Source organism: Dermacentor andersoni, chromosome 5 (assembly GCF_023375885.2).
Source record: "Dermacentor andersoni chromosome 5, qqDerAnde1_hic_scaffold, whole genome shotgun sequence".
Lineage (NCBI taxonomy): Eukaryota > Metazoa > Arthropoda > Arachnida > Ixodida > Ixodidae > Dermacentor > Dermacentor andersoni.
Genome location: NC_092818.1, coordinates 10,799,945 through 10,823,430, shown reverse-complemented (window position 1 = coordinate 10,823,430; position 23,486 = coordinate 10,799,945). Strand labels below are relative to the sequence as shown.

At 43.5% G+C, this 23,486-nt stretch overlaps 1 protein-coding gene across 2 annotated transcripts in view; it reads right to left on the bottom strand.

The window, feature by feature from the left end:
- pyd (zonula occludens-like protein polychaetoid) overlaps positions 1-23,486 on the bottom strand; it is a 298,483-nt gene that overhangs the window by 29,875 nt on the left and 245,122 nt on the right. For both annotated transcript variants that reach the window (XM_055070109.2, XM_050177563.2), the window contains exons 17-19: positions 19,077-19,217; positions 16,581-16,687; positions 3,044-3,183 (exon numbers count right to left, since the gene is read on the bottom strand). In XM_055070109.2, coding sequence (XP_054926084.1) covers positions 3,044-3,183; positions 16,581-16,687; positions 19,077-19,217 — 388 coding nt within the window. The remainder of the gene's footprint in view (positions 1-3,043; positions 3,184-16,580; positions 16,688-19,076; positions 19,218-23,486) is intronic.

Here is a 23,486-nt window from a genome sequence, read left to right as displayed (position 1 = left end):
CCTTGGGCCATGTGCAAGGTTGCTGAAATAGGATGTGATGATTGCGATGTTGATGCTACCTATAATTCAGGCAAAGCCTCCAACACTGGCATTTGCACTTAAATCTCTGAGCTGTAGTGCTGTGACCAAGGCAAGGCCTCAGAGATTACCATCTAACGTGTAATCTCTGAGGCCATACTTGATGTCTTGTCGATCTTGCCAGAGGAGATAACGGCAGCGGAGTCGGCATACACTACAGCCACGGACGGGGTCTAGATAATTGAATGTAGAGATGGTGGCTGTCCGAAATAGTGGTCATCTTTACACATTAAGCCTATGGGGGCATTGGCAGCGGCGCGAAGCTGTCCATATTACCGAGCATGTCCAGATTATCGGTGTCCGATTTATTGGTTGGCAACGGTATAACAATCTAAGTGGATGTTGGGATCTGATTCGTTTTGCTGGTCGTGAAATTCTAAAATGCCATTCAGGAATGCCTTTGCCTCCGGCGGCACAGCATCTCCAGTGCTTGGCACCCCTCAATGTAGAGATAGAGCATCATCCATGCTTTCTGGTGGCACGCGTATCGGACCGGGAGGTCTTTCGCATTCTTGAAGCGGAGTGGCGATCTTCTCTTGCCGATAAAAAATGGCTGCAGTTTGCGTGAGCCATGGTTCCATATGTGCAGCAAGCAAAAATGAAAGCACCGTGCTTACTTTTGCTCCATATATACTGCCATTCACATTCCATCTCCTGCTTAGCAACATCTGATGAAACAATGCCATTTCAATTTCGTCAGAATTAAATATTTCCTACTATGCAAGAAGTGATGGTGTCTCCATGAGAAAAAACGCACTTGCAGGAGTGCATGCAGTGTAGCTTTCGATCCATCGAATGTGGCGGTGAATAGGAGTTCGATGTATGCGTAAAGGATTTTACAACTGTTTGTTATAGACAATAATTCTATATATCCAAGCTAGATATATTTAAGATAGGCTGCATTTGGATACTTTTTCTCCTCCTTCTTTTAATTTGACTCGCTGGATAATTCAATCAATTCCATCAGTCTCATCAAGGTCAAAATAATGGAAGCCGGCTATTTTTATTTAGAATTAAGAGGAAGAAGTAGAGTTGTACAAGTCACGTAATGTGTACAGAAGATGACTGCTGGTTAATTATCGAGTTGACAGAATGGGAACAAAGGCAGGGAAACACAGTTGAGGACGACAGGGAAAGAAGTAAATTTGCAGGGAACAGATGGAGTCGGCTGACACAAGATAGGAGATCACTGGGGGAAGCCTCTGTTTGGCTCTTGTAGTAGAAAACAGCGTGAGAAAGGACGAACGAGACACACACAATATGCGTGCATCTAGGTCCTTGTTTCTCATACTGTTTCCTACAATAAGATGCAATACCAACTATCCCAGTGTCACACTCTTTTGCAGTTCATATCTCTGTTTTGCAGTGGCCATGGCAACAATGATAACATTTGCACTCTAAGCAGGCCAGCTATAGCAGCAAAAAATGTATTTCTCGAAGGCATGTGGTATGAAGTTATGGGTACAGGTGACTCTGAAAGTAGGAGCAATGGCAGCCACAACGGCATGTGAGCATGCTATATAGTACTGGGGCCTAACCTCCCCAATCTGCTGGCACACGTTCACCAACTTGACACAAGTCTTCACTATGGGGGGGGGGACCTCAGAATTCAAGTGTTTCCACACTCACTAGTTGGGTAACACATTAAGTTTGGAATAGCTTCTATGATCAAGTGTGGCACTTAGATGGGGTTTGCATCATTTCACTCCATTTCTGTCCATGTCTTGTCACGTTAAAAGCATGCAGTGACTCTTACAATGTTACACTGAAAATGCAGCTTACATGTTTTTGTACACTACAGTTTTGAGAAAAAGAGTGCAACTCCTTAAACAAACTAACTAATTAATGCAGGGAATGCCAGTGGTACAGTTTCTAATAATTCTGATGATTGGGGGCACCACAATAACTTTGTCCTATGTGATTGTGTGGAAGTTCATTAGCTAGATTCCTCAGCTTTTCCAAAATGCTGTACATGCATTGTCAACTGGCTTGAAAAGCTAGTCAGTAAGTACTGTGCATGTTTGTCACATTAAGGAATTTAGCGAGCACCATTCCCCCTTTGGAATTTTGTGAAATGCTTTCACCCTTGTTATTTCTATAGTAATCGCAATAAGGAAATAAAAACAGACAGTTTGCCATTACACCACAAAAGTTTCCAAATGAGTATCTCGGAAAATGTACCATCTTAATTTAGTTCGCAGCAGTTTTATAATTCAACCCTATTTCTGCACGTAGCAACCACAGACTCAACATTTGCATTCCCAGTAGCTGAACCAATTCGCATAGCCATTTCCTCATCCCTCAAATGACCAATGTGTGGAACCACCTTCCTGTCTCCTCCATCACATTTTTCACAGATATGCCACCGCTTTCAAGATGAACCATTTGTGCATCTCTTTGTTTATTGCATTATTCATTGTCATACTATGTTTGAGCTGCTTCTCCCTGTAACGCTTCAGCTCTAGGAGTAGAATTAATGAAATAAGATATTACAGAGTTTATAGCAGCTATTGTGAAAAAGATTAACACGTTTTCAAGGGCTTCTCAGGCCCTGAGAAAGCAACATTCTGTCCATGACAAGAACATCAACTTCACAACCCCTTCCTCCCAACCCTCACCACCCACGGCAGCTCCCTTGAAAGAACCGGTGACATCAAAGCCATCATTTTTTTTTTTCTTACTGAAAAGCTACTAAACAGATGAGATTGCCTTGACTTTTGGACTTGTGGCCAGTTGCAAACAAATTTGAGCATGCATAGCGGAAAATAACATTTGGAGACTTCTAGGTACTTCGCAAAGGGTTGTGAAGGTCTTGACTACATATCACACCAATATTGAAGGCTTCTAAAGGATTTCAAGGACTGCTGTCAAAGGAGGAAAGCGCTGAGCACCACAGTGTTTGAAAAGCCTTGCAGAGGCAGGATACGCTGTGCCACAATTCACGGTGTGAGTGGCGCGAGCTTACCTAGGTGGCGGACGTGCTGTAGGTGGCCTCAGAGCAATCGTCGCAGGCTGCGCTGTGCTACGAGTGAAGCGGTACGGGTCATGTGGCGGTGGTGCCATCTGCCGTCCATATGCATCATAGACTGGAGCTTCATAGCCAGCCTGCACGTGATTGTTATGGGCTTAGGAACCCCAATACCTCCAGCAGACAATGTGAAAAGAAGAATGAGGGGATGGTTGTTTTTCTCACTTTGTGCTTAAAACAAAGCCGAAAGTGCATTTGTATGCTCAGAGATGAAGAAAACACTAGTTGCAGAAAGCATGACTGTGCTTACAGTTGAACCAACTTATAACAACATTCAAGTGCCAAGAAAATTCCACTGTGACAAACGACAGTTGTCAGAGATAAAGAAAACACTAGTTGCAGAGAGTATGACTGTGCTTACAGTTGAACCAGCTTATAACAACATTCAAGTGCCAAGAAAATTCCACTGTGACAAACGACAGTTGTTATAACCAGGTTGCACGAAAAAACAATAAGAGGAGTGATATCAAAATATTTGAGTTAGACAGAAAGAAGGACTGTTGAATACACTTATAATATTACTGATTTTAGCAATTTTACTCAGATGCAACAATTAGTAGCTGTGGCATCTTGAACTCTTGTGTGTGTTATATTGTAAAATGAACTGTTTACCACAATGTTCCCATGCTGCATTAATGGTATTATTGCTTAAAACAACTACATTTAAATGCTAGGTGTCTATGGCAAAAGAAAAAGTGAAACCTTGGAATAGAGAAAATGAAAGTTGTCTGCATGCCATGCATGCTGTGCATCGGCCACCTTGTCTGCCTCTCTTCTTTCCACCCCTCCAAAACATGCGTTGCAGTGAACAGTTTACAAACAGACACAGATCTGTCTGTCTGTTTACAGATTTGTAAACTTCTTACATTCAGGCTTCAGACAGACAGACACAGATCTGTCTGTCTGTCTGAAGCCTGAAGTAGGCAGAGAATACTAATCGCATTAAAAAAATAGACGTAAGAAGTTTACAAATCTGTAACTCTGCACCAAAAAACAGATATCACAGTTCTCTAAACTGCATCTGTTACAGCATCCAAAGTGGACAAATTTAACATATAAATTTACAGCATGTGTGAATTTGTTGCAATATTTACAAAGATGTCTGGAGAACTTTACTCACATATTTGTGATATATTTCATAGGGGTGTGTATTTCATCAATTTCGTCCACTTCATATGTATTACAGTGAACTCTCACTTGAGTGAACTTCAAGGGACCGAAGGAAATAGTTCACTTAACTGAAAGTTCACTAAACTGAGTATGCACTAGACCGACATAAGACATGGCATACAGAGTCAAACGTTGGAAGTGGAATTCATGGAGCAAAAGACATCGCATCCATAGTGTTAGAAATGTGTGAAATCGAATTTGTACATATCAATAAGTACAAGGTTCGTAACAGTTATAATGCTGCCTTTCTCACTTTGAAAGAAAATCTGTAATCTTCTGCACTTGTACGTACGTTTAAAGCAGAGGAAGCAACAAAACTGTCCAAAGAGTCAATGTTTTTGTACACTTCTTCTGGCACAGCTTGCTGTTGAGACACAAAGTCTCTCAACTTTCCTATGTACCCTACAACCTCAGCTTGAGTTATAGGGCTTGAAATTGGCTCGGCAGTTGCCTCTTCTCTCTTCTTCAACTCTTCTTCAAAAGAAAGAGACGACGACCATGCCACGACTACTTGGTCGTCAAAAAACACACACCATGTGGTTTGTGGTGTGACAGGTCGGCGCTTTGCTCTGGCAGCATTGTAAGCGCCGGTGATGTTACTTTGTTCATGGCCTCCGAGATTACATGCTTGCTCGTTTTGTGCGGGCGATCTCGGAGGCCATGCCTCGTTCCCGTTCGTTTTCCGCGCCGCCGCTTTGCCCCAGGGGCGCTGTAGCGCCAGCGACGTTACATTGCCGCTGGAGCGGCGGTTTGATGAGGGCGGGCATCGGTTCCGGTCATAAAAATAAGTCTTGGTCCTCTGAACGAGTTCGTTAAACTGAAATATTGACTGTTCCGAAATTCGTTTAAGTGAAACATTTTAACATAGAATCTAAAGAAAACTGCCAGGGATTTTCAAAAAGTTAATTATTCTGAAATATTCGATAAATCGACGTTCGTACAACTGAGAGTTTACTGTATTATGTGCAGTTTACAGAAATGTGATATTGTTTTCAGTGCTACATTACAGGCTTGTACGCTTTATAGTTTCATTTCTTGAAATTCTGCAATTTTCAACAATATTAAATGGGTAAGCATTTCTATGGTTACCCTAGATGATGATGGCTTAGGTTACTCTAAGATGATGGCTTTCCAGATAGAGCCAGCCAGCTCTAGAAGAAGACGACAAATGCGCAAGCAATGACATGAAAATTTGGGGGTGGACCAAGTTACATTTGGGGGTAGGCCAACTTTAAATTTAGGGGCAGGCCAACCTAAATTTGGGGATGAGCCAACTTGAAATTTGGGGATGGACCAACATATCTGGGTATGGGTCAACTTGAAATTTGTGGATGGGATAAATTAAATTTGGGGGTGGGCCAAGTTACATTTGAGAGTGGGTCAACTTGAAATTTGGGGGTGGGCCAACTAAAATTTAAGGATGGGCTAACTTTGGGGGTAGTGAAGCAGGGTTTGGGTACAGGCTAGTTGGTAGCCCATTGTAAACATCACTTACAGTGCATACATAGACAGAGGGACCGAAAGAACGATGAAGACAAGCGTTGACTTCCAATTGATTTTTATTTTGAGTAACAACCATATATACCAACACACCAAGATAAAAGCACCCCCTCCAAAGCATGAAGCCAGCACGAGTACGCATTCAAAATTCAAAGGAACCACAACCGCCTCCTTAAGATGAACAAGCGCACATGTGCGACCTCAGACAAGTAAGTTATTTATCTGTTAATGTATTTGACGACTTGCTAACCGAGTCACCTCCAGCTATCGCTGCTGCTTCAATGGTAAGTCCAGTGTTTTCATTAGGATGCCTAGCTAAGATACTGGTCTTTTAAAAGAGTGGATTACAGCCGCATTGTGCACAATGGACACCTAGAAACCCTTCTTGCCCTTTGCTCACTTCATTGCTATGTTCTTGCAATCTAACATTTAGACATTTAGCTGTCTGCCCTATATAAGACTGACCGCATTTTGGGGATATCTTGTAAACTACACCTTTCGAACAATCTGTATACTTTTTTCTGTGATTGATACTGCAAGACCTACATGCCTTAGCAACAGAATTAGTTCCAACGCAAAGCTGTGCAAGTTTTGTAGGCGCAGAGAAAACAACATTGATACTCGATACCTGCTCTTTGTCCTATTTTTTTAAGTTTGTGAGAGATCCCATGGACGTACGGAATAACAGCTGTTTTGTTTCTTCGATCATGTGCCTGAGGCTCAGTGCTGTGAAGATCAGTGCTTAACCTACTACGTAACTTCTCTGAGACTGGAACAAGAAGTTTGCTAGGATACCTTGCCATCCTCAACCGAGCGATCTGCAAACTGAAACTAGGCTCTATCAAATGATAGCAGGATTTTGTTGGTGCATTATGCAAGCAAGCCTGAACGATACCTCTCTTAATCAGTTTTGAATGGCTGGATGCATAGGATAATAGACGCTTATTGGCATGTGGCTTATACATCCAGCATACATATTGCCGGGCAAAGTATAGTTTCAGATCTAAAAACTTGAGGGACCCATTCTCCAGAAGTTCATGTGTGAGTGAGAGCAAAGCTAGGCATTCTTCAAACAGAACCAACGTTTGATGAATGGAAGCTGCAACACAGCTGTCTTAACAGTTAAACAGAATAAAAAAATCATCCACAAAACAAAAGGCTTTTTCGATCTTTGTATTGCCCAACCGTGATATGACGTTTCTGTCTAGGTAAGCCAAAAATAAATTGCTCAACAAGGGCACGATACAAGACCCTATACATAACCCGCCTTTCTGAAGAAAAAAATTCCCATTCCATTCGGCGAAGGTTGAGGAAAGGTAAAGTTGAAGCAATATTATAAAATCAATTTTCGGAGTAGGCGAACTTAAATTTGGGGGTGGTCCAACGTTCAATTGAACGCTACTGAGCATCCTTCAGTTCAGCTCAGTTCAGTTTATTGTCCTTAAAGGGCCCCTCACCAAGCTCCAAAAAAAATTTTGGTTATATGCTGGAAGTTGTTACGTGTTCTCTAGGGAGTGTTCTTTCACAAAAATTTTTCAAATGGGCTCATTAATAGCCAAGATAGAAATATTTCAGTGCCATGAACCCATGATTTCAGCAGGCGGGCTCCACTGCCAAGCAAGACATTCTCTCCACCTCTCTTGGCCTTCGCAAGCGAAATTCCTTCCCTGCGTTCTCCCATACCAGACCTCGAGGATCGCGTGATGCATACATTACAGGCCCCACCTTATTTTTCTCCTCGCTTTTTTTTCCTGCGCTACGCATTTCCGTACACCGTGCCGCGCGCGAGCTGTTGTCTCGTTCGTGCAGCGCATGATTTTGCACATAGTGCACAAGGAAACATGACTAGTGGTATAATTCCGTGCTACACGAATACTGAGGCAGAACAAGCGGATTGCAGAGCGTCATCATGCACTGCAACACAGTAGAAAATGGCATAGTTTCAGTATTTGCGCACGTCACTGCATGACCATGGGAACAAGCAGACGAAGCAAAAGTACATCTCTCTTGCTTCGGTGCGAATTAAAACAAAGAACACGCAGACATTCTGTTTGTGTCTTTTATTATATCTCTAAACTTCAATTCCATCAATTCAAGCTAGAGATCACACAAATACCAGATGGTGCCTTGAATGATTCTCAAAGTCCCGTCAGGCTCCGCACACTCTCAAGTTCAACAAATGGCTACAAAGGGCGAAAAAAATCGACCGCGCGCTGCTGCTAACAAAACCAGCATAGTAGGATCACTTCGGGATGCTTACGTTAGTTTCAACATTTTCCGCTTGAGGCGCCGTAATAAGCGCAATTTTAGCTTACAAACTTTCTCTTACAATTACTGAAGCATTCTTATTACATAAAAAAGAGGGCGAAATTACCATTGCTAATTAAATATTGTACTCTTTGTAAGTAAGTTTATTCTTTGTTTGTCACTATAAACGCAAATAGTGTTCAGCATCATCGATCTTTCACGTGACCTCTGGCCTGGATTTAAAATTTTTACCAGTATTTGCGAGTGCATGGCAGCATGGATTTATTCGTTTGTGCACTCAGACTGGTTGCTTCTTTTTTGCTAAATCTAGTTTATTGCGCTTCGATGTCTCGCGTTATTTAACCTGGGGTGAAGTGACGTGTTTGCAAGCGGACATGTAAGCCCGAAAGTTGGGTATCAGTCGTGAGCCGTTCGGAACACGTCTGCATCGAAACAGGAGCTGGATTCTGGTGCGGCTGACAACGGCAATAACGGTGAGTCGTTTAACACCGCTGCTTGAATCGCTATATAATATTCGTCGCATTAACTCACAGGCGGAGACAAGTTAACGAACTAGATCCTGCACAACATATGGCAGTCGGGATCCTCCGTTGCTGTTTCCTAAATAAACCGTTACTTACGAGGCTGTCGTTATACACACACATTTGGGAAAGAAAGAGCGATATCGGAACGCGCGTCTTATTTTTCATCTTATTGTAGCCGTGGCCATAGGTGACTGGGTAGACTTAACAATATACATATAAAACTTTTTTTCGAGTCCACCGGCAACTTCTTTCGTCCACAAAACCGAATAATCCTTTGGTAAAATGATGTGAAAGTACAGAATTTAATGTATTAAACAGTTGCAAGCGTGATAATTCAGTCATATTTTGTACTTGTTGGTTCTAAATGCTCTTGCTGTTCAGTTTGGTTTACTGTAGGGCATTTATTTTTGCAGTAGTGAAGCAGTGCATCACGTTCGTGCAGAAAAATAATGCATCAGTTCTAATAGCTTCATGACTTTCATGCATTTGCTTGTGGAACCAGCAGTGTGATCTCTTCCAGTGTATAAACGAACGCACAAATGTTCTCATTTGTGATCTTAATAATATTTAAGCTGTTTACATGCATTGTATAGTTAGGCAGACATAAATTTATGGACAATAGCAATATTTATTTAACGTGCTGCTTAAGCACCCTAGAACAGACAGGGTACATTTGCATGTGTTCTGTAGTCGCAAACCATTACAATATATATGTCACACCTTTTTGCATTTCATATTGCAAAATTGTGCTTTTTCAATTTCTGATTCAGTCAAAATTTCTGTTCCAGACATGCAGTAATGAGGATGGCACCAGTATAAAGCTGTCGGGATCCTCAACACACTCCACACACTAAACAGAAACTGCTGCCTGCTACAAGGCCATTGTGTGGACATTGGCTGCTACTACAAGGTAAACAACATGTGGTTCAGAAATAAATATGCCTGATATATGCTGTATTGGCTTGCTAGTCTTGAGATACATGTCATTTGTTTGCAGCAGAAATTAATGTTTGTTCACGTTTATGGTTTAGTACAATTGGTTCGAAGATAAAAGAAAACACACATGAGTTTGGCTAATCTGTGCTGTATCTCATGTGTCACCGTTCTGCGCCAACAGAGTCCATGCCAAGCATATCTTGGTCATCACAGGAGCTCCTATCCACACCAATAGAAAGGGGCTGGAGCCGAATTTGCAAGGCATTTACACCACGAACAAAGAAGCGCATGCAGAAGAATTTGCCTGAGATATCAAGTCTGCAGAGCACTGTGTCAAGACTGAAAAGAGCTTCAGCTACCATTCCACCAGCACGGACAAATTGGCTGAGTCATCCAGGTAACTCAAAAAGGACTTTATAGAAATTCTTCGTCTTCAGATGCACCTGCAACTTCTGATCAAGCACGGATGACGCTGGCCAAAAGAGTTCCGTCAGTTTGCCCTTAATCAGCTTCCTGGCCATGTCAATTCCATTTGTGCCAAGTGTAATTTTTCTTCTATAAATGCAAGCTTTTTCATTGCCCATTCTCGTTAGAGATCATTCATGCTCATCCAAACATAAAGGTCAACCGACTCTTCGCTGATACTTAATACCAGTCACTGTCTAGTAGCATAACATATCTGTAGCAGTACCTTTTAGTGTATGTTGTCATGCGCAATTCCTCTCCTGAAATAGCTGATGCAACATTGACATGTGTCTTGCATTAACCTACGCACCGTTTGCTATGCACCATGTTACTTTTCTTGATGTTTTTGGCCTTCAATGCTTGCACAGCAGAGCGGCTTTTCTCTTGAATGCAAGCTTTCTCATTTTCCATATTCCCAGTCTCGTTGATGATTGCTCTTCTTCCTCGACAGCCTGGGTCTTTGCGCAAGCTACACTGAATGATTGATTGCAGAATCTGGTTTTGCTGCCCCGTTTGGTTGTGGTCGCCATGTTACATTTCTTGGATGTGGGGGCCTGGTCAGTTGCATTGCAAGCAGTCTCTCGAGGTAAGCATTTGCTCCTGCAGTCCGCAAAGTGACATAGACTCCCAGTATACATGCACCGTAACTGGTTTCCCATTCGTTCTTTTCTGCTGCAGCCATGGGCAAATTGTACTTGTGGCCTACCTCGGCCATGATTTGCTCAGAACGGAGACCAGCATATGTGCTTACATGGTTCGAAGTGTATGAAGTTGACAGCCGTATGGGTGGAAAGGCCCGCAAAAATGGTTGCCGAAGGTGATGCCCACGAAAGCGACTTGTTCATATTGAGACAAAGTGGGACACCAAATGTGAGCCACACATTAGCGGCTCTCGACAGAAAAGAAACGTGCAGGTTGGAAAGGAGTTAACGCTAAAATGCCGGATAGTCCATTTCGCTGTGTTGGTTGTGGCAGCAGATGCCTGCGGGGCGAGTACGGCGCGTACGAGTGGATACAAGCGTACACGACCGGCAAAAAGCGGCAATATTGGATAATGCTCTAAAAGAAAAGACGCATTTCCGCTTCTTGTTTTAGCAGCGCCATCTAGCATCCACCTAGGTAAGTTCTATGCGCTGCCGCTGCTTATTTTCGAACCACTGCGGAAGGTACAGTTTCCCTTCTCTAAAGTTGTTCTTTATTCTATGGTCACGTGTCACCACGAGCGACGTCATACTGCGGACACGATTACATAGGCGCAGGGGCACGATTACGTCACCGTCCGGCTTGGAGCGCGGCAGCCACGAGTGAAGAGGGAAACGGCGTTCGGATTGAAAGTTCACATCTTTCCATAGCGCACAGCGATGGAAAGATGCACAATGTACAATCGCACAATGTATGCTCTGCGCTTCTCAGCTCAATATGGCCAGACTTGGCGAGGGGCCCTTTAAAGATCCCCAGAGGGGGTATTACATAAGGGGTGGGTTTTACATAAGTTCCATGTTATGCATGCATCATTAGCTATATGCTAAGTGATCAATCACGCGCTGTTGGAACAAAGACGGACAAGCGACGTCAACAATGTCAGCAGGAAGGCCGCTCCAATCTTCAGCTGTTCGAGGAATTACCGAGGGGAAGAATGAGCGCTTCGGGCACACGAGCGTGCGACTTGCTGCAGATGACTGGTGTGGTGAGAGATCTGTGCTGTAGGAACAATGTATGGCGCATGACAGAGTGCTGAAAAAGAACTTGTGACAGAGCTCAAGACTAGCAAAGCATCGGCGATTAGATAGTAGTGTTAATCTGGATTCTGCTTTAAGAGCAGAAATACTGACATCATATCAATATTGTGAGTGAATGAACCTAGTAGCGCGGTTTTGAACAGATTCAAGTGAGTTGATAAGCTCGATGTGGGCTCCAGATGGCAAATGCATGTTCCAGTTTTGCTCGAACAAGCGATTTGTATGCAAGCAATTTTACATTTTGTGGAGCTTACACTCCACAAAGATTACACTTCAAAAAGCCTAGTGCCATATTAGCAGTGGATATAATGTTAGAAATATGTTTACGCCAGAACAGATCATTGCACACAGTGACACCTAGGTAGTTATGAGTCGACTAGTCCTAGAGGCATGCTTCCGATTTGGTAAAGAAATACCAGACGATTACTGCTACGAGTGACTGACATAACTTTACATTTTTTAGCATTAATTGTCATTAACCAATCGTCACACCATGTTAGTATGTTGGCGAGGTCTTTCTGCAGGGCTGTTTGATTGAGGGTGTTACATATAGAGCGATAAATGACACAATCATCAGTGAACATTCGGATGTTAGTGGACACATGTGAAGGTAAGTCATTATTATATATTAAAAATAATAGAGGGCCAAGAACAGATCCTTGAGGGACACCTGATGTTACTGGTTCAGGGCTAGATAGGTGACTATTGATGACAGATTGGAAGTGGTTACTAAAAATTCTATAACCCAATTCAAAACATTAGTATGTAAATTAGGTCTTGTAAGTTTCAATATTAGATGCTAATCAGGGACTTTATCGAAAATGACGTCAATTTGTATGTTAGTGCCAAGGTTAGTGCGAACATCATGCAGGAAGATGGCCAGCTGTGTCGCACACGAGAGACCTTTGCAGAATCTGTGCCGAGTGAGATGAAAAAAGTGATTTGAGTCAAGAAAATGTATGATAAGAGAGTAGATGACATGTTCCATGATTTTGCAAGGGACGCCTTTAGGGAGATGGAGCAGTAATTTAGCGATGAGTTTCTGTTACCTGATTTGTGGATTGGAACGACCTTCCCAATTTTCCAGTCATCTGGAATGAAACCTGAAGAAAGAGACTGGGCAAATATCAAAGACAGATACGCTGCGGTAATATGCTTCGTGTTATTTAAAATTGTTGAATTAATCTTGTCCATTCCTGAAGATGATGAACACTTGATTTTGTCCATGACCACACAAATACCATCTACATTGAAAACGATCGCTGGCACTGAGGAATATATATTAAGCGATGGCAAAATGGGAGGTGCATCAGATTTTTTAGTGAACACAGTGCCAAAGTGAGAATTAAACACGTCAGCATAATTGTAATCATTAATAATTTTGTTCGATTCGTTATCATAATAGTGGGTACTTTGCTATTGTTTGTGACTCTCCAAAATTGCCTTGGATTATTTATTAGATTGGTAGATCTCTGTGGTAAAAGGAGTGTTTAGCATAACATAGTGCGTCAACATCGTTCTGTTCAGCTTCATAATATTTATCCCAGGTGCATGGGCGTCCTCTTTGCTTGGCAGTGCGATAATTTTTTAAAATTTTCTAGCTGTTTTAGGGCTGTCATGAGCCATGGTTTTTCTCGAGAGGAACGATTGGTCACTTTAGGAATTAATTTGTTTGTAAGTTCACTTAGCTTGTTTTTGAAGCGTGTCCAGTTGCTGTTAATGGTATGATTTTGGAAAGTGGATTCAAATACAGGAAAGAATGTATTCATAGCTGTCATTGCTTCGTAATTTCCTTTGTCGTATAGACATATTGTTTTCTTAAAAGTATCCCGTGCCAACAAATTGAGCGAGAAAGTGGCATGGATGACTTTATGATCACTGATCTCGGGTAAACAGCAAATGGATTAAAGGATGTCAGGGTTATGAGTTATGAACCTCATAACCCTTATTGATGCAGGCCCTGTGCCTGCATCAATACATCCCAGTAAACTGATGATGAGACCAGGAGCTCTGTTGCTACATGGCACACCACTCTCTGCTCCCGGTGCTTTCTGAGACATTGGTTCTGACTTTTGTTGTTACTGCCCGCTACATGCATACTAATTACCACCTCTAGTGACCGTCTTGCTGGGGTCCACTCGGCAGCATGCGCTCCGGCGATGGGGTGGACCTGTAAACCGCCGCACACGCATAGGGCGGCATCATGCAGCTCTGGATAGTTTCATGGGCGGCGGTGTCACATCCGCGGTTGCATCTCGGCGGCGCCGCATGAACGGGTAGTTGGAGTACGACTGCCCGTTTGCGCGCCTGCAGGTGTACTCAGAGCGTGTGCCCATTTAGCGGCTCAGGGCAGATCTCACACCGCGGTGCCGCGGTCACCCTGGCGTGTCCGCCAGAAGCTGTGTGTGCCCGGTGAACATAGCCCTCCAGTAACCAATGATGTCGTGGCGCCAACTTCAAGTGCGCCATGATAAACGCATGCCCCGTGCTGTGCTCAATGTGCAACTCTAAGTCCAGAAGTTCGAATTCCGCCATCAATTCCTCCATTTGTTTCTTTTTTTCTTTTGTTCTTTCCTTTTTACATTTCTTATTAAGTTACTTTTATTTTCAAGGCTCGCCCCTATTGGTATTGTACTCTCTTTTAAATTTTGTTTTGCTGACTATTAACTCATTATATTTTGCATTGTTTTTATTTTTGATTTCTGTCTGATTTCTATTTGGAAAAGGTTGACTCCGGCGGGAGGTCTCTTAGTGATAAGCTTGTCCCCCTTCATCTGAGTGAGGTCACGTAGCTTTCATTTTTGTATTTTCATTTCTTTTCCCCCTGTCATTTTGATGCCTTTTGCTTGATGGAGGCCTTAACATCCCAAATGCTTGTATATAATGCCAGCCTTTGCAGTCATGGTTGACCATTTGCCAGCATATGCTAACCTGGCAGTCATCACCTCTTTCTCTCATACCTTGTTATGCAGAATACTTTCAGGCAAATACCTCCAGAACCACTAATGGACCAGGTGCAGATTAAATGATCATAGATGCATTCCACTTCATTATCATCATCATCTCCCTGTTCCGCCTGGGCACATCTGCATCCCTCTTTTCATTCGTTACAATCCACTTGTCATTCAAACACAACAAACGCTCTCTGCAAGGAACTTCTGCCCTCGCTGACCGGAACTTAGGACACTAGGAATTACCATCCCCACACTTTCTTTTTCCAATTGGTTCTTTACATCTTGAAAATATGAGCTTTGGGTATTACTTCTTTACCCTCGTTCATTTTCTTTTGATTGGCTTATGCCCATTATTGCAATTGTAGGAGCGGGCTTTTCCCTCCATTTATTTAGTTTATTTTTACACTCACTGAGGGAACCAGACTTCGAATGGAAAAGGGTAATGACCAAGTCGGTTTGTCGAGATTTAGAAAGTTGGCATTTAATTATTCACATTTAGAAACCAATCGTGTTCTTTATTTGCATGGCATTGCTCATAAAAAAACACTGCATTGGTCCAGTTGCATTTAGTCTGTCATTTCTGAGCCTTCCTATTGTCCAAGTTTATTTTGCGCAGTTTTATTGAGATAGCAATACATGGACACTCCAGGTAAATTTTTGCTGTCGCTGTGATGTTCCATATGAAGTCTATAACGTCTAAGTATAAATGCTATAAAATTGTGGCTGTAGGCACCAGGGAAAGCGTGCGAGGGTGAATTAGAAGGATGGCGGCTTGGTGCAGCAGTGTTTTCTCGCAAGTACAAGGGTGTGTGGGGAGGATGCATGCCATCTGATCATGCATGCAAGGGGAAAGGCAGGCAGTGGAGTTTGTGCTAGGAGGGGGAGGAAGGGGTTACGTTAGTGCATGTCTCCTCTAGTCTGGCCGCAGGTGCGAACGGCATAGCTGAGTGTGGCCACGTGCACTTTATTTTGGAGGTAATCTGCAGTGGACACAAAGGTTGGAGGGCTGATGGCTTTATGTGTGCTGTGTCCTTGTGCGCCTAGTTCGCACTGAAGCAAGAGGCAGCACGAAGGGCAATTCGCTTGCCACTGCCGCTGCTCTTCATCTCGCCAGCGTTATGACGGCGTGTGTTCGCGGTCATCGAGTGAGATCTGCTCATGTTTGCCCGTGCACGTGTGACACTATGCTTGTTAATTTAATTAGCAAGCAAATGTTTACTGCAATTTATACATCCGATAAAACTATGAACCTTGCTTTGTGTAGTTGAGTAATAGTACTTTGCTGTCGCTATCAATGCTCCGGCATTTGGGCAAAACTGTGGCTTTTTTTTTTACCTGAAGCGCGTTGACAAGAAAATGCAAACAAAGAGTATGGATGGTTTAGGAAATGTCAACTAACTTTTGACTTGGTCAGTGACAGCAGCCCTTTGTGGTCACTTAATTTGCTGCTTCTCAAGGTGACTAAGCATAGCCCGAGAAATGTCTTGAAATTAACTTTGTTGCAGCTGCAGAGTTTGCATGTTTAGCAGCAAGTTTACACTGCACACAACCTGTGTTAGGGTGAAGGACTTCCTGCTGCGCTGCTAACGCAGCTATATTTTTAATTTAACATTTCTGTTCTCAAATTACGGTACACCACAATTTGAGCCAGCTTGCTCATAAGCCTTTTGCCACGTAGGCCCTGCTGGCCCTGTAGTAACTCAAAGACAGCTTTAATGCAGGGATTGACTTGGATACAACATGTATGTTGATGATCTCTCCTGCTGCCAAAATACGATGATCGCTGTCAGTCTGTGTCTGTCCCACCATGCTTCAGTCCATGATGCATGTGGCGATGAGTACCAGACTGTTGAAGCGAACACAAACAAGACACTACAGGGCCATTCAGCTGAACATGACCCTTTGGCATATTTCTCACCAGAGGTGTGCGGCCATTGGGTCGTTCCAAGGACGCTGCTTTGTGTGCTGTGTTGATGTAGTCAGGGCCACCGGGAATAGTGGGTGGGGGTTCTCCACCTCCACGACCTGCGCAGGGTGCCCAACACTCAAGATGGCAATTCTTTTTACGACAATTTCATAATTTCATGATGACAATTTGCACCAAGAACAACATGTTACGCATGAACACAAACTTCAACTTCAACTTTATTTATTCCTGTAGTATACACTAGAAACATCCTCCTAGGCTAAAGGCTGCCGTAAGCAGCTTGACTGGACCCAAGAGGCGTTGTACATGACAGTGCGATAACAGCTAGTACTTTGTAACATACATAATCAACACTAAACAAACTAAAGCAGTTCAAAACATACTAATACTACAAAACAATGACCAAGGTTAAAAAAGATAAATTTTAACATTTTTTACATACAGACCTCTTGACAGGATAACTGACATGCAATACAAGAACAGACAACATTCAGGCATATCTGATAGAGATAAAAAAAAATATCATGCAATATGCATCGTTATGCATGCATATTATATGTTTAAAAGTGAACAAAATACATCTCCACTTCTCTGTGACACAAATTAGAAGTGTGAACATAATTATTAAGACTTCTTGGCAAATTGTGTTTAACAGATTGCAATTTGTATTCAGTGCAAAAGCATGGTACAGACAATGAATCTGGGTTTCTGAGATGTACTGGTATTTTGCAGAGTTCCTATTGATGTAAGAACTCTTCTTTTGCAAAATAAAAACCTACTGTAAGATGCCATATTCATACTGTCAAGCTACCCATACAACTTGGTATTTCTGTGATGGCGAGTTTTTGTCACCGATGTGGAATCGATATTAGCAATTTGTCGGAGGAGCACCTTTTGTAATGTAATTATTTTATTTCTGTTTGTTTATGTTGTGGTCCCCCCTACTAAACAACAATAATTAAACTGCGAGGTAAACAATGCATGATAAATGTGTAGCTTGGTTTTTACCGGCATGAGAGCTCTACAGTGAGCCAGCACCTTGGATACTGCAGAAAACTTACTGCAAAGTTGATTAAAGTGAGTATCCCAACTTAAATGACATGAAAAAACTACACCGAGTATTTGATGTCTGTCAACTAGCTCAATATTTTTTATCTAATTAAGTTATTGAGTGTTCCAGTTTAAAAGCTTTATTTCTTGCTCTAAAAAGAACAGCTTTCGTCTTAGTAGGATTATTTCTGATCACATCTGACTGTGACCACTCAGCTGGTTTGAGTAGCAGTGCATTAAAACTAATAATTAGTTCTTCTGCATCCTTTCCAGCAAAGACTAAAGTGCTATCATCTGCATATACAAAGAAATTAACTGTAGCATTAATATTTACTAAGTAATTAACATGTTAAGAAATAGTGGGGCCAAAACACTCCCTTGTGGCACCCCGTTTTTAATTGCCAAGAAAGAACATTGAACGTTATAGTTCAATGACTTTGTGGCCTTCACGCACTGCCCACGAAACTTTGCATTCCTGCTAGACTTTCCTGACTTCAGCCTGAGCAATGGCTGGCTGCATCGATTCAAAGTGCGGCATAGGATTGTTTTTAAATAGATTGTCATTGAGGCAGCTTCGGTAAGTGACCAAGATGTTGCCACATGGCTTCTAAAAAACTGAGCCATTATTGCAAGCTACGCAGAGCAGGACGTATAACACAGACAAAACTGCGTTATTTTATCAGATGCTGCCGGACAAGACGCACGCAATTACCTGGTTGAGCCGCTAACGCCGCCGTCCCACATGCGACGTCGTAACCGCGCCGTCGTTCACGTTCAGCGTCTCAAGCCGTATCACCATTCTACCGCCGTTCCAGAAAACTAAGTCGCCAGGATGGCTCCTTTATTTCCGCGGGGCCATTGTAAGGAAGATAACCAACGTGCGCTCAGAGTCAGCAGCATCGGCAGCATCAAGCGCGCGGCAGAGGCTCGAGCTCGGGAACTGCTCGGTGCATGCTAGAACCGGCGGTCGCTACGAACCCCAATAAATCTCTTTTATACTTTCAAATGTTGTCAAGCAGCCACCCAAGGCGGTAAAGCCTGACCACTTAATCAGAACCGTGGCACAGGTAAGACTTTAAACTTTCGTTTTCAGCTCGCTTCGGCGCTTCCGAAGCAGCCGACGCGGCCGCTGTGTCCACGTGATCCCTCCTGCCACGTCACGCCGACGGTGGGGCCAGTTTTTGCAGTGGTGGAGCTTGTCCCCAATACAGAATAATTCAATGTAAACGAGTTCGATATAGTTGGGTTCGACTGTAGTCTGAAGTTCAGCAGTTGTCCTGTTCTTTGTCCCGGTCGTTTGCACTGGCCATAACTACAAATCAACACCAGCTCACTTAATTTTCCGTTATTTTGAGAATCACTCTCTGCTCTCATCAAGGGCTCATACCCTGCCTACACAAAATGTCACTGAATACTGCGTGCCTCTGACACACTCACCTGGGGAGCCAAATAGCCGTTCCTGAGCAGTGCGCGAAAACCGGGGAGGTTTGCTGCCGCGGTCCACCTGAGGCGGCTCCGGCAGCACACGGGCCAGCTTGCCACCACTGCCACCACCGCCGCCAGGTGGAGAGTACATGCCTGTGCGCACACAGTGAGCAACACAATGAGCTTCACTGCTGCTGGCCACAGTGCTCATTCCTAGGTCACTCTTAGGTTACTTAGGTCTTAGGTTAGCAGAATTTCGAACCATTCAAGCACCAAAGTTATTGCAAAGTACAACTCACAATAAAAAAAAATGCCCGTGACAGTTGCTCACTGAACCTCTGCCCACCCCTAATAATTTCTGTGATTGTACCGATGTTGAAGCCCAACTATGGGCAGCCCAAAGGGCACGCAACGTGGCGAAGAGGCTAGGTCTTTCTGTCCCGATGTGGGAGCGGCCCGCTATGTGGTAGTGCACGTTTCGATGGACCTCAATAAAGTTTTTCCATCCATTGTTGTGTTTTATAGATTAAAAATAATTGCAACAAAAACCTGCAAATCTACAAGTTATGCAGTGGCAAATATTTGCATGCCAAGTTGCTCCAGCCAAATTTCACAATACCAGTGCTAACTTCACCACCTGCACCGTCTTGAAGGATGCCAAAATGGAGGGCCGAGCACCGAGGCAATCATACGGTTATTTTTGCCAAGCACTCTCATGCAATGCGTGCACACATGGCACAGCACGTGCTGACAAGGTGGCTGAGGCATGGCCTCTTAACAAATAACTAAATGAATATTATAAGATAGGGCATCTAGATTAAAATAAAACACCAAAAAATTCTGTGTTAGATTATGACGTTGTGACTATTTATTATGCATCCCAAGTACTCGGTGTAACCATAAGCCTGACTGTCCTGCCAGACTATAGCCGTGCAGTAATGCAGTATGATCGTGCCTCTTTGCACATGAGGCATGGTCACGGTCTCACAGTCACTTGGGGCAGCAGTGCCAGGGAAAGTGCACATTGTAGAGCCAGAATGCTCGTTAAATACCAGCAATGCCTTACTGTTATGAACAACTTTATGAACTACCCACCGTGGCGTGGGATCAAGTCGTGGGATCAAATCCCAGCCACCGTGGCCGCATTTCGACGGGGGCGAAATGCAAAGACGCCTGTGTAATGTGCATTGGGTACACGTCGAAAACCCTCAGGTGGTCAAAATTATTCCAGAGTCCTGTACTATGGCGTGCCTCATAATAAGATGGTGGTTTTGGCACGTAGAACCCCAGAATTTAGTTTTCTTGTTACTCTATAAACTACTTCTTTTTGCGCATTTATACCTTGTTCATATGAAAACTCGCTATCCACACAATGGAAACAGCAATGCCTATAGATGGCCACATTCTTTAAATTCGTTAATATGCAAATCATCACTATGAACAGAATTGTGCGGCGTGTGTTTTGAACATAGAATAGGCTATAATGCGCACATCCTGTCCTTTTTCTACTTCTGTTGTCTGGGTGTCTTAGAGCAGTAACCCCAGTATTACAAGACAGTATAATGAAGAGGTGATCCATTTGCATGGATGGAAAGCATGTAGATCTGGTATGCATGCCACGGACTGATTAGCCTTATTGGTGCCGAGTATGCTTGCTATAGTACAGCAAATTCAATTTCTAAGTAACACATTAGCAGGCTTTAAATTCATACACTGTATATAATGGTGATATGTCGCTGAACGTCTTACAAATGTTTAAGTCTAAGAATTCAAACAAAAATTCAGACGTGATAATTAATAGTTTTAATTGTTATAACTAGCATTCCTCAGGCAACATGGCCTCTTCATTGCTGCTAGTGTTCCTTAAAGGAGCCCTGAACCACTTATTATCAAAGTCAAGAAATGCATTCGAAGTTTAAGTAGATTATTTTAGAAATACTTTGCTGTGAAACTTACTTCAGTGCATTCTGCAGAAGTAGAGTTATAAGCAATCAAACACACCCTTCACAGTGCTCCACTCCTTCTTCAATGACTTGCACTGCATAGGCTACAGCGTAGTGGAGCGTGCCCACAGCACTCCGCCTACTGAACGTCACCATGGCGTGCAGTTCAAATTTTATTTTGGATGTTCACGTAGATGCAACTATTTCCGATTTCGGTGCCTACGACGCACCAAACACGGTTGTCTTCAGCGAACCAATGTGCACTCAGCCAGCAGGCTCATTTCAGCACCCCGCAGGGGCTACGGTATCTATGCTGCGTAGCAGACCCCAGCTACATGCAACTGTAGTGCGTATGTGCAGCGTTTGCTTTGTGCATAACAGGGCTTGAGTGTAAGCTTGCGCACACGTACTTAAGTCTGGCTGTGTTACGTGGTACGGAAAGGCTTTGTCCTGCACTCTTCAAGAACAGCAGATGCTCCAGAAGTATCAAGTACAACGCCATTTTGAAAACGTCGCATGACAACTTAGTTTGCTTTTGTGATTGGCTAGCAGAGTAACACAACCCCACGCGGTTTGTGTGCCTTGGTTGCCAACTGCTGTTTTTTAAAGCTTTAAGTTGTATCCTACTATAGCTTCCACAGTGCTGCAACCAGCTTGTGAGATGGAGTATAGTCATGATGCCCAAAGAGGCCCAGCCAATGACCATAGTGTTAAGTGTGTAGGAATATATTAAAAAAAGATGTTGGGGCTATTTCAGGAAGTTTAAGGAAAGAGCGCACGTTGTCTTTTGAATGGGAACGTAGGCTGCAAGCACTATAGTCGGATACAATTCAACTCTGCAGTGAAGCACCGCCAATGCTCTTATAACCGCCAGCTACTGTTCCTCTGCGAGGCTGCAAATAGTTTTTACTTCAAACTTTCCTGGTTGCCTGAATAAGATGGTAACCAGAAAAATAAAATTATAGGCGCATAATTTTGTACGTTTTCACTTGTCTATTATTAGGGAACAGTGAAAGCCTAATTATTTATTGAACTGAAATAAAACGCTGTGGGGATGCGCGACTCTCATGCATCCCCCGATATTCTGTTTTCCCGCACGGCTCGCGTGGCCTGGCGCCCGCGGCGGTCGGAGTGGTACAAGCGCGGTGCGAGAGATGGCGCGACTGCCGCGCCGCGGCGGGGTTACTCGGGCGCCGAGAAACAAGGCGCGTGCGCTTTGGTTCGAGATCGTCGGCGGGCGCGGACGTCCGCGCGGGCGCCGTCCGATGCTTCTGCGAGACTGTCTTGCGTGGCCGCCTTCGAACGTGCCACCATTCGCGTGACTGTACACGTGAACGACCAGGCGTTGGGATCCAGCATGGGGCGAACATATTCGCTCGCTATCCGGTCGCTCGGTGAGTCGGACTTCTAGATTTGTCGCGTGCCCATCGGCATGTTTTGTGGATAGCAACTCGGCTAGCTGGCATTGATCTATGAAAGGTGCAATAAATGCCCTTGTGATTGTTTGCACTACTGTGTTGTCGTTCCTTTGTCCCAAGAGTACGGAGGAGAATCCTATATCTGCCACAACGCTTGCTTTGCTGCAACCATTGATTGCCAAGTTTCACTTCAGTTGGCAGTGAAGTTCCATGAATAAAACGGGGTCAGCAGTGAAATGAATTGTACCGCGGTTTTTTGAAGAATAAAATGCTGAGACTCCATACACTTTGTTCATGTCTGTTGTACACCTCATCGCTTCCGCTGATAAAAAGACTCTTCAAGAACAGCAGACGCTCCGGAGGTATCAAGTACGACGCCATTTTAAGATGATCGCATGACAACGATTTTGTCTGCTTCTGTGATTGGCTGGTGGAGTAACAACCGTGTGCCTTGGTCGCCAACTGCTGTTTGGTGATGATGCATATAGTGTTTTGTGGTGCAAGGGCCGAATATGACCAACAAGCGCCAGGCCAATGGTAATGAGATCAAAATGAAGCGATAAATTACGAGCAATGGATGACAGGGCTGTAAAGGGGCCTAAAAGATGGTCGCTGTAAAGTGCGTAAGAGCTACATGTAATAAAAGTATGACAATTACTATGAAGGGTGCCAAGGACGCGAAAGGTACATTCTGAAAGAATTACAATGTGCTAAAATTGGTCACATGCTAAAAATTCCAAAAAGCACTACTGCCGTAATAGAGACCTTGCAGCACAAGGACCTGAAGACGTATGCTATACAAGGACTACTATCACAGCTGCACCCTCCAGAGAGAATGCACTACGAAATTATGGGGCTATTAACATGCAAGACCACATCGTTCAAGAAACCTAGGACAGCTTTGGTGGTAAAAAGAGGTTCTTTACCGAGAAACATACCGGGATGGAGAGGGAGACAATAATGGTATGCTAAAGGAAAATGTTTCCTTCTTTCTCTTTCACCTTCCCGACACTCTACGAGGACATGGAGGATGGTGAGCCTCTCACCACATGTACCATAGG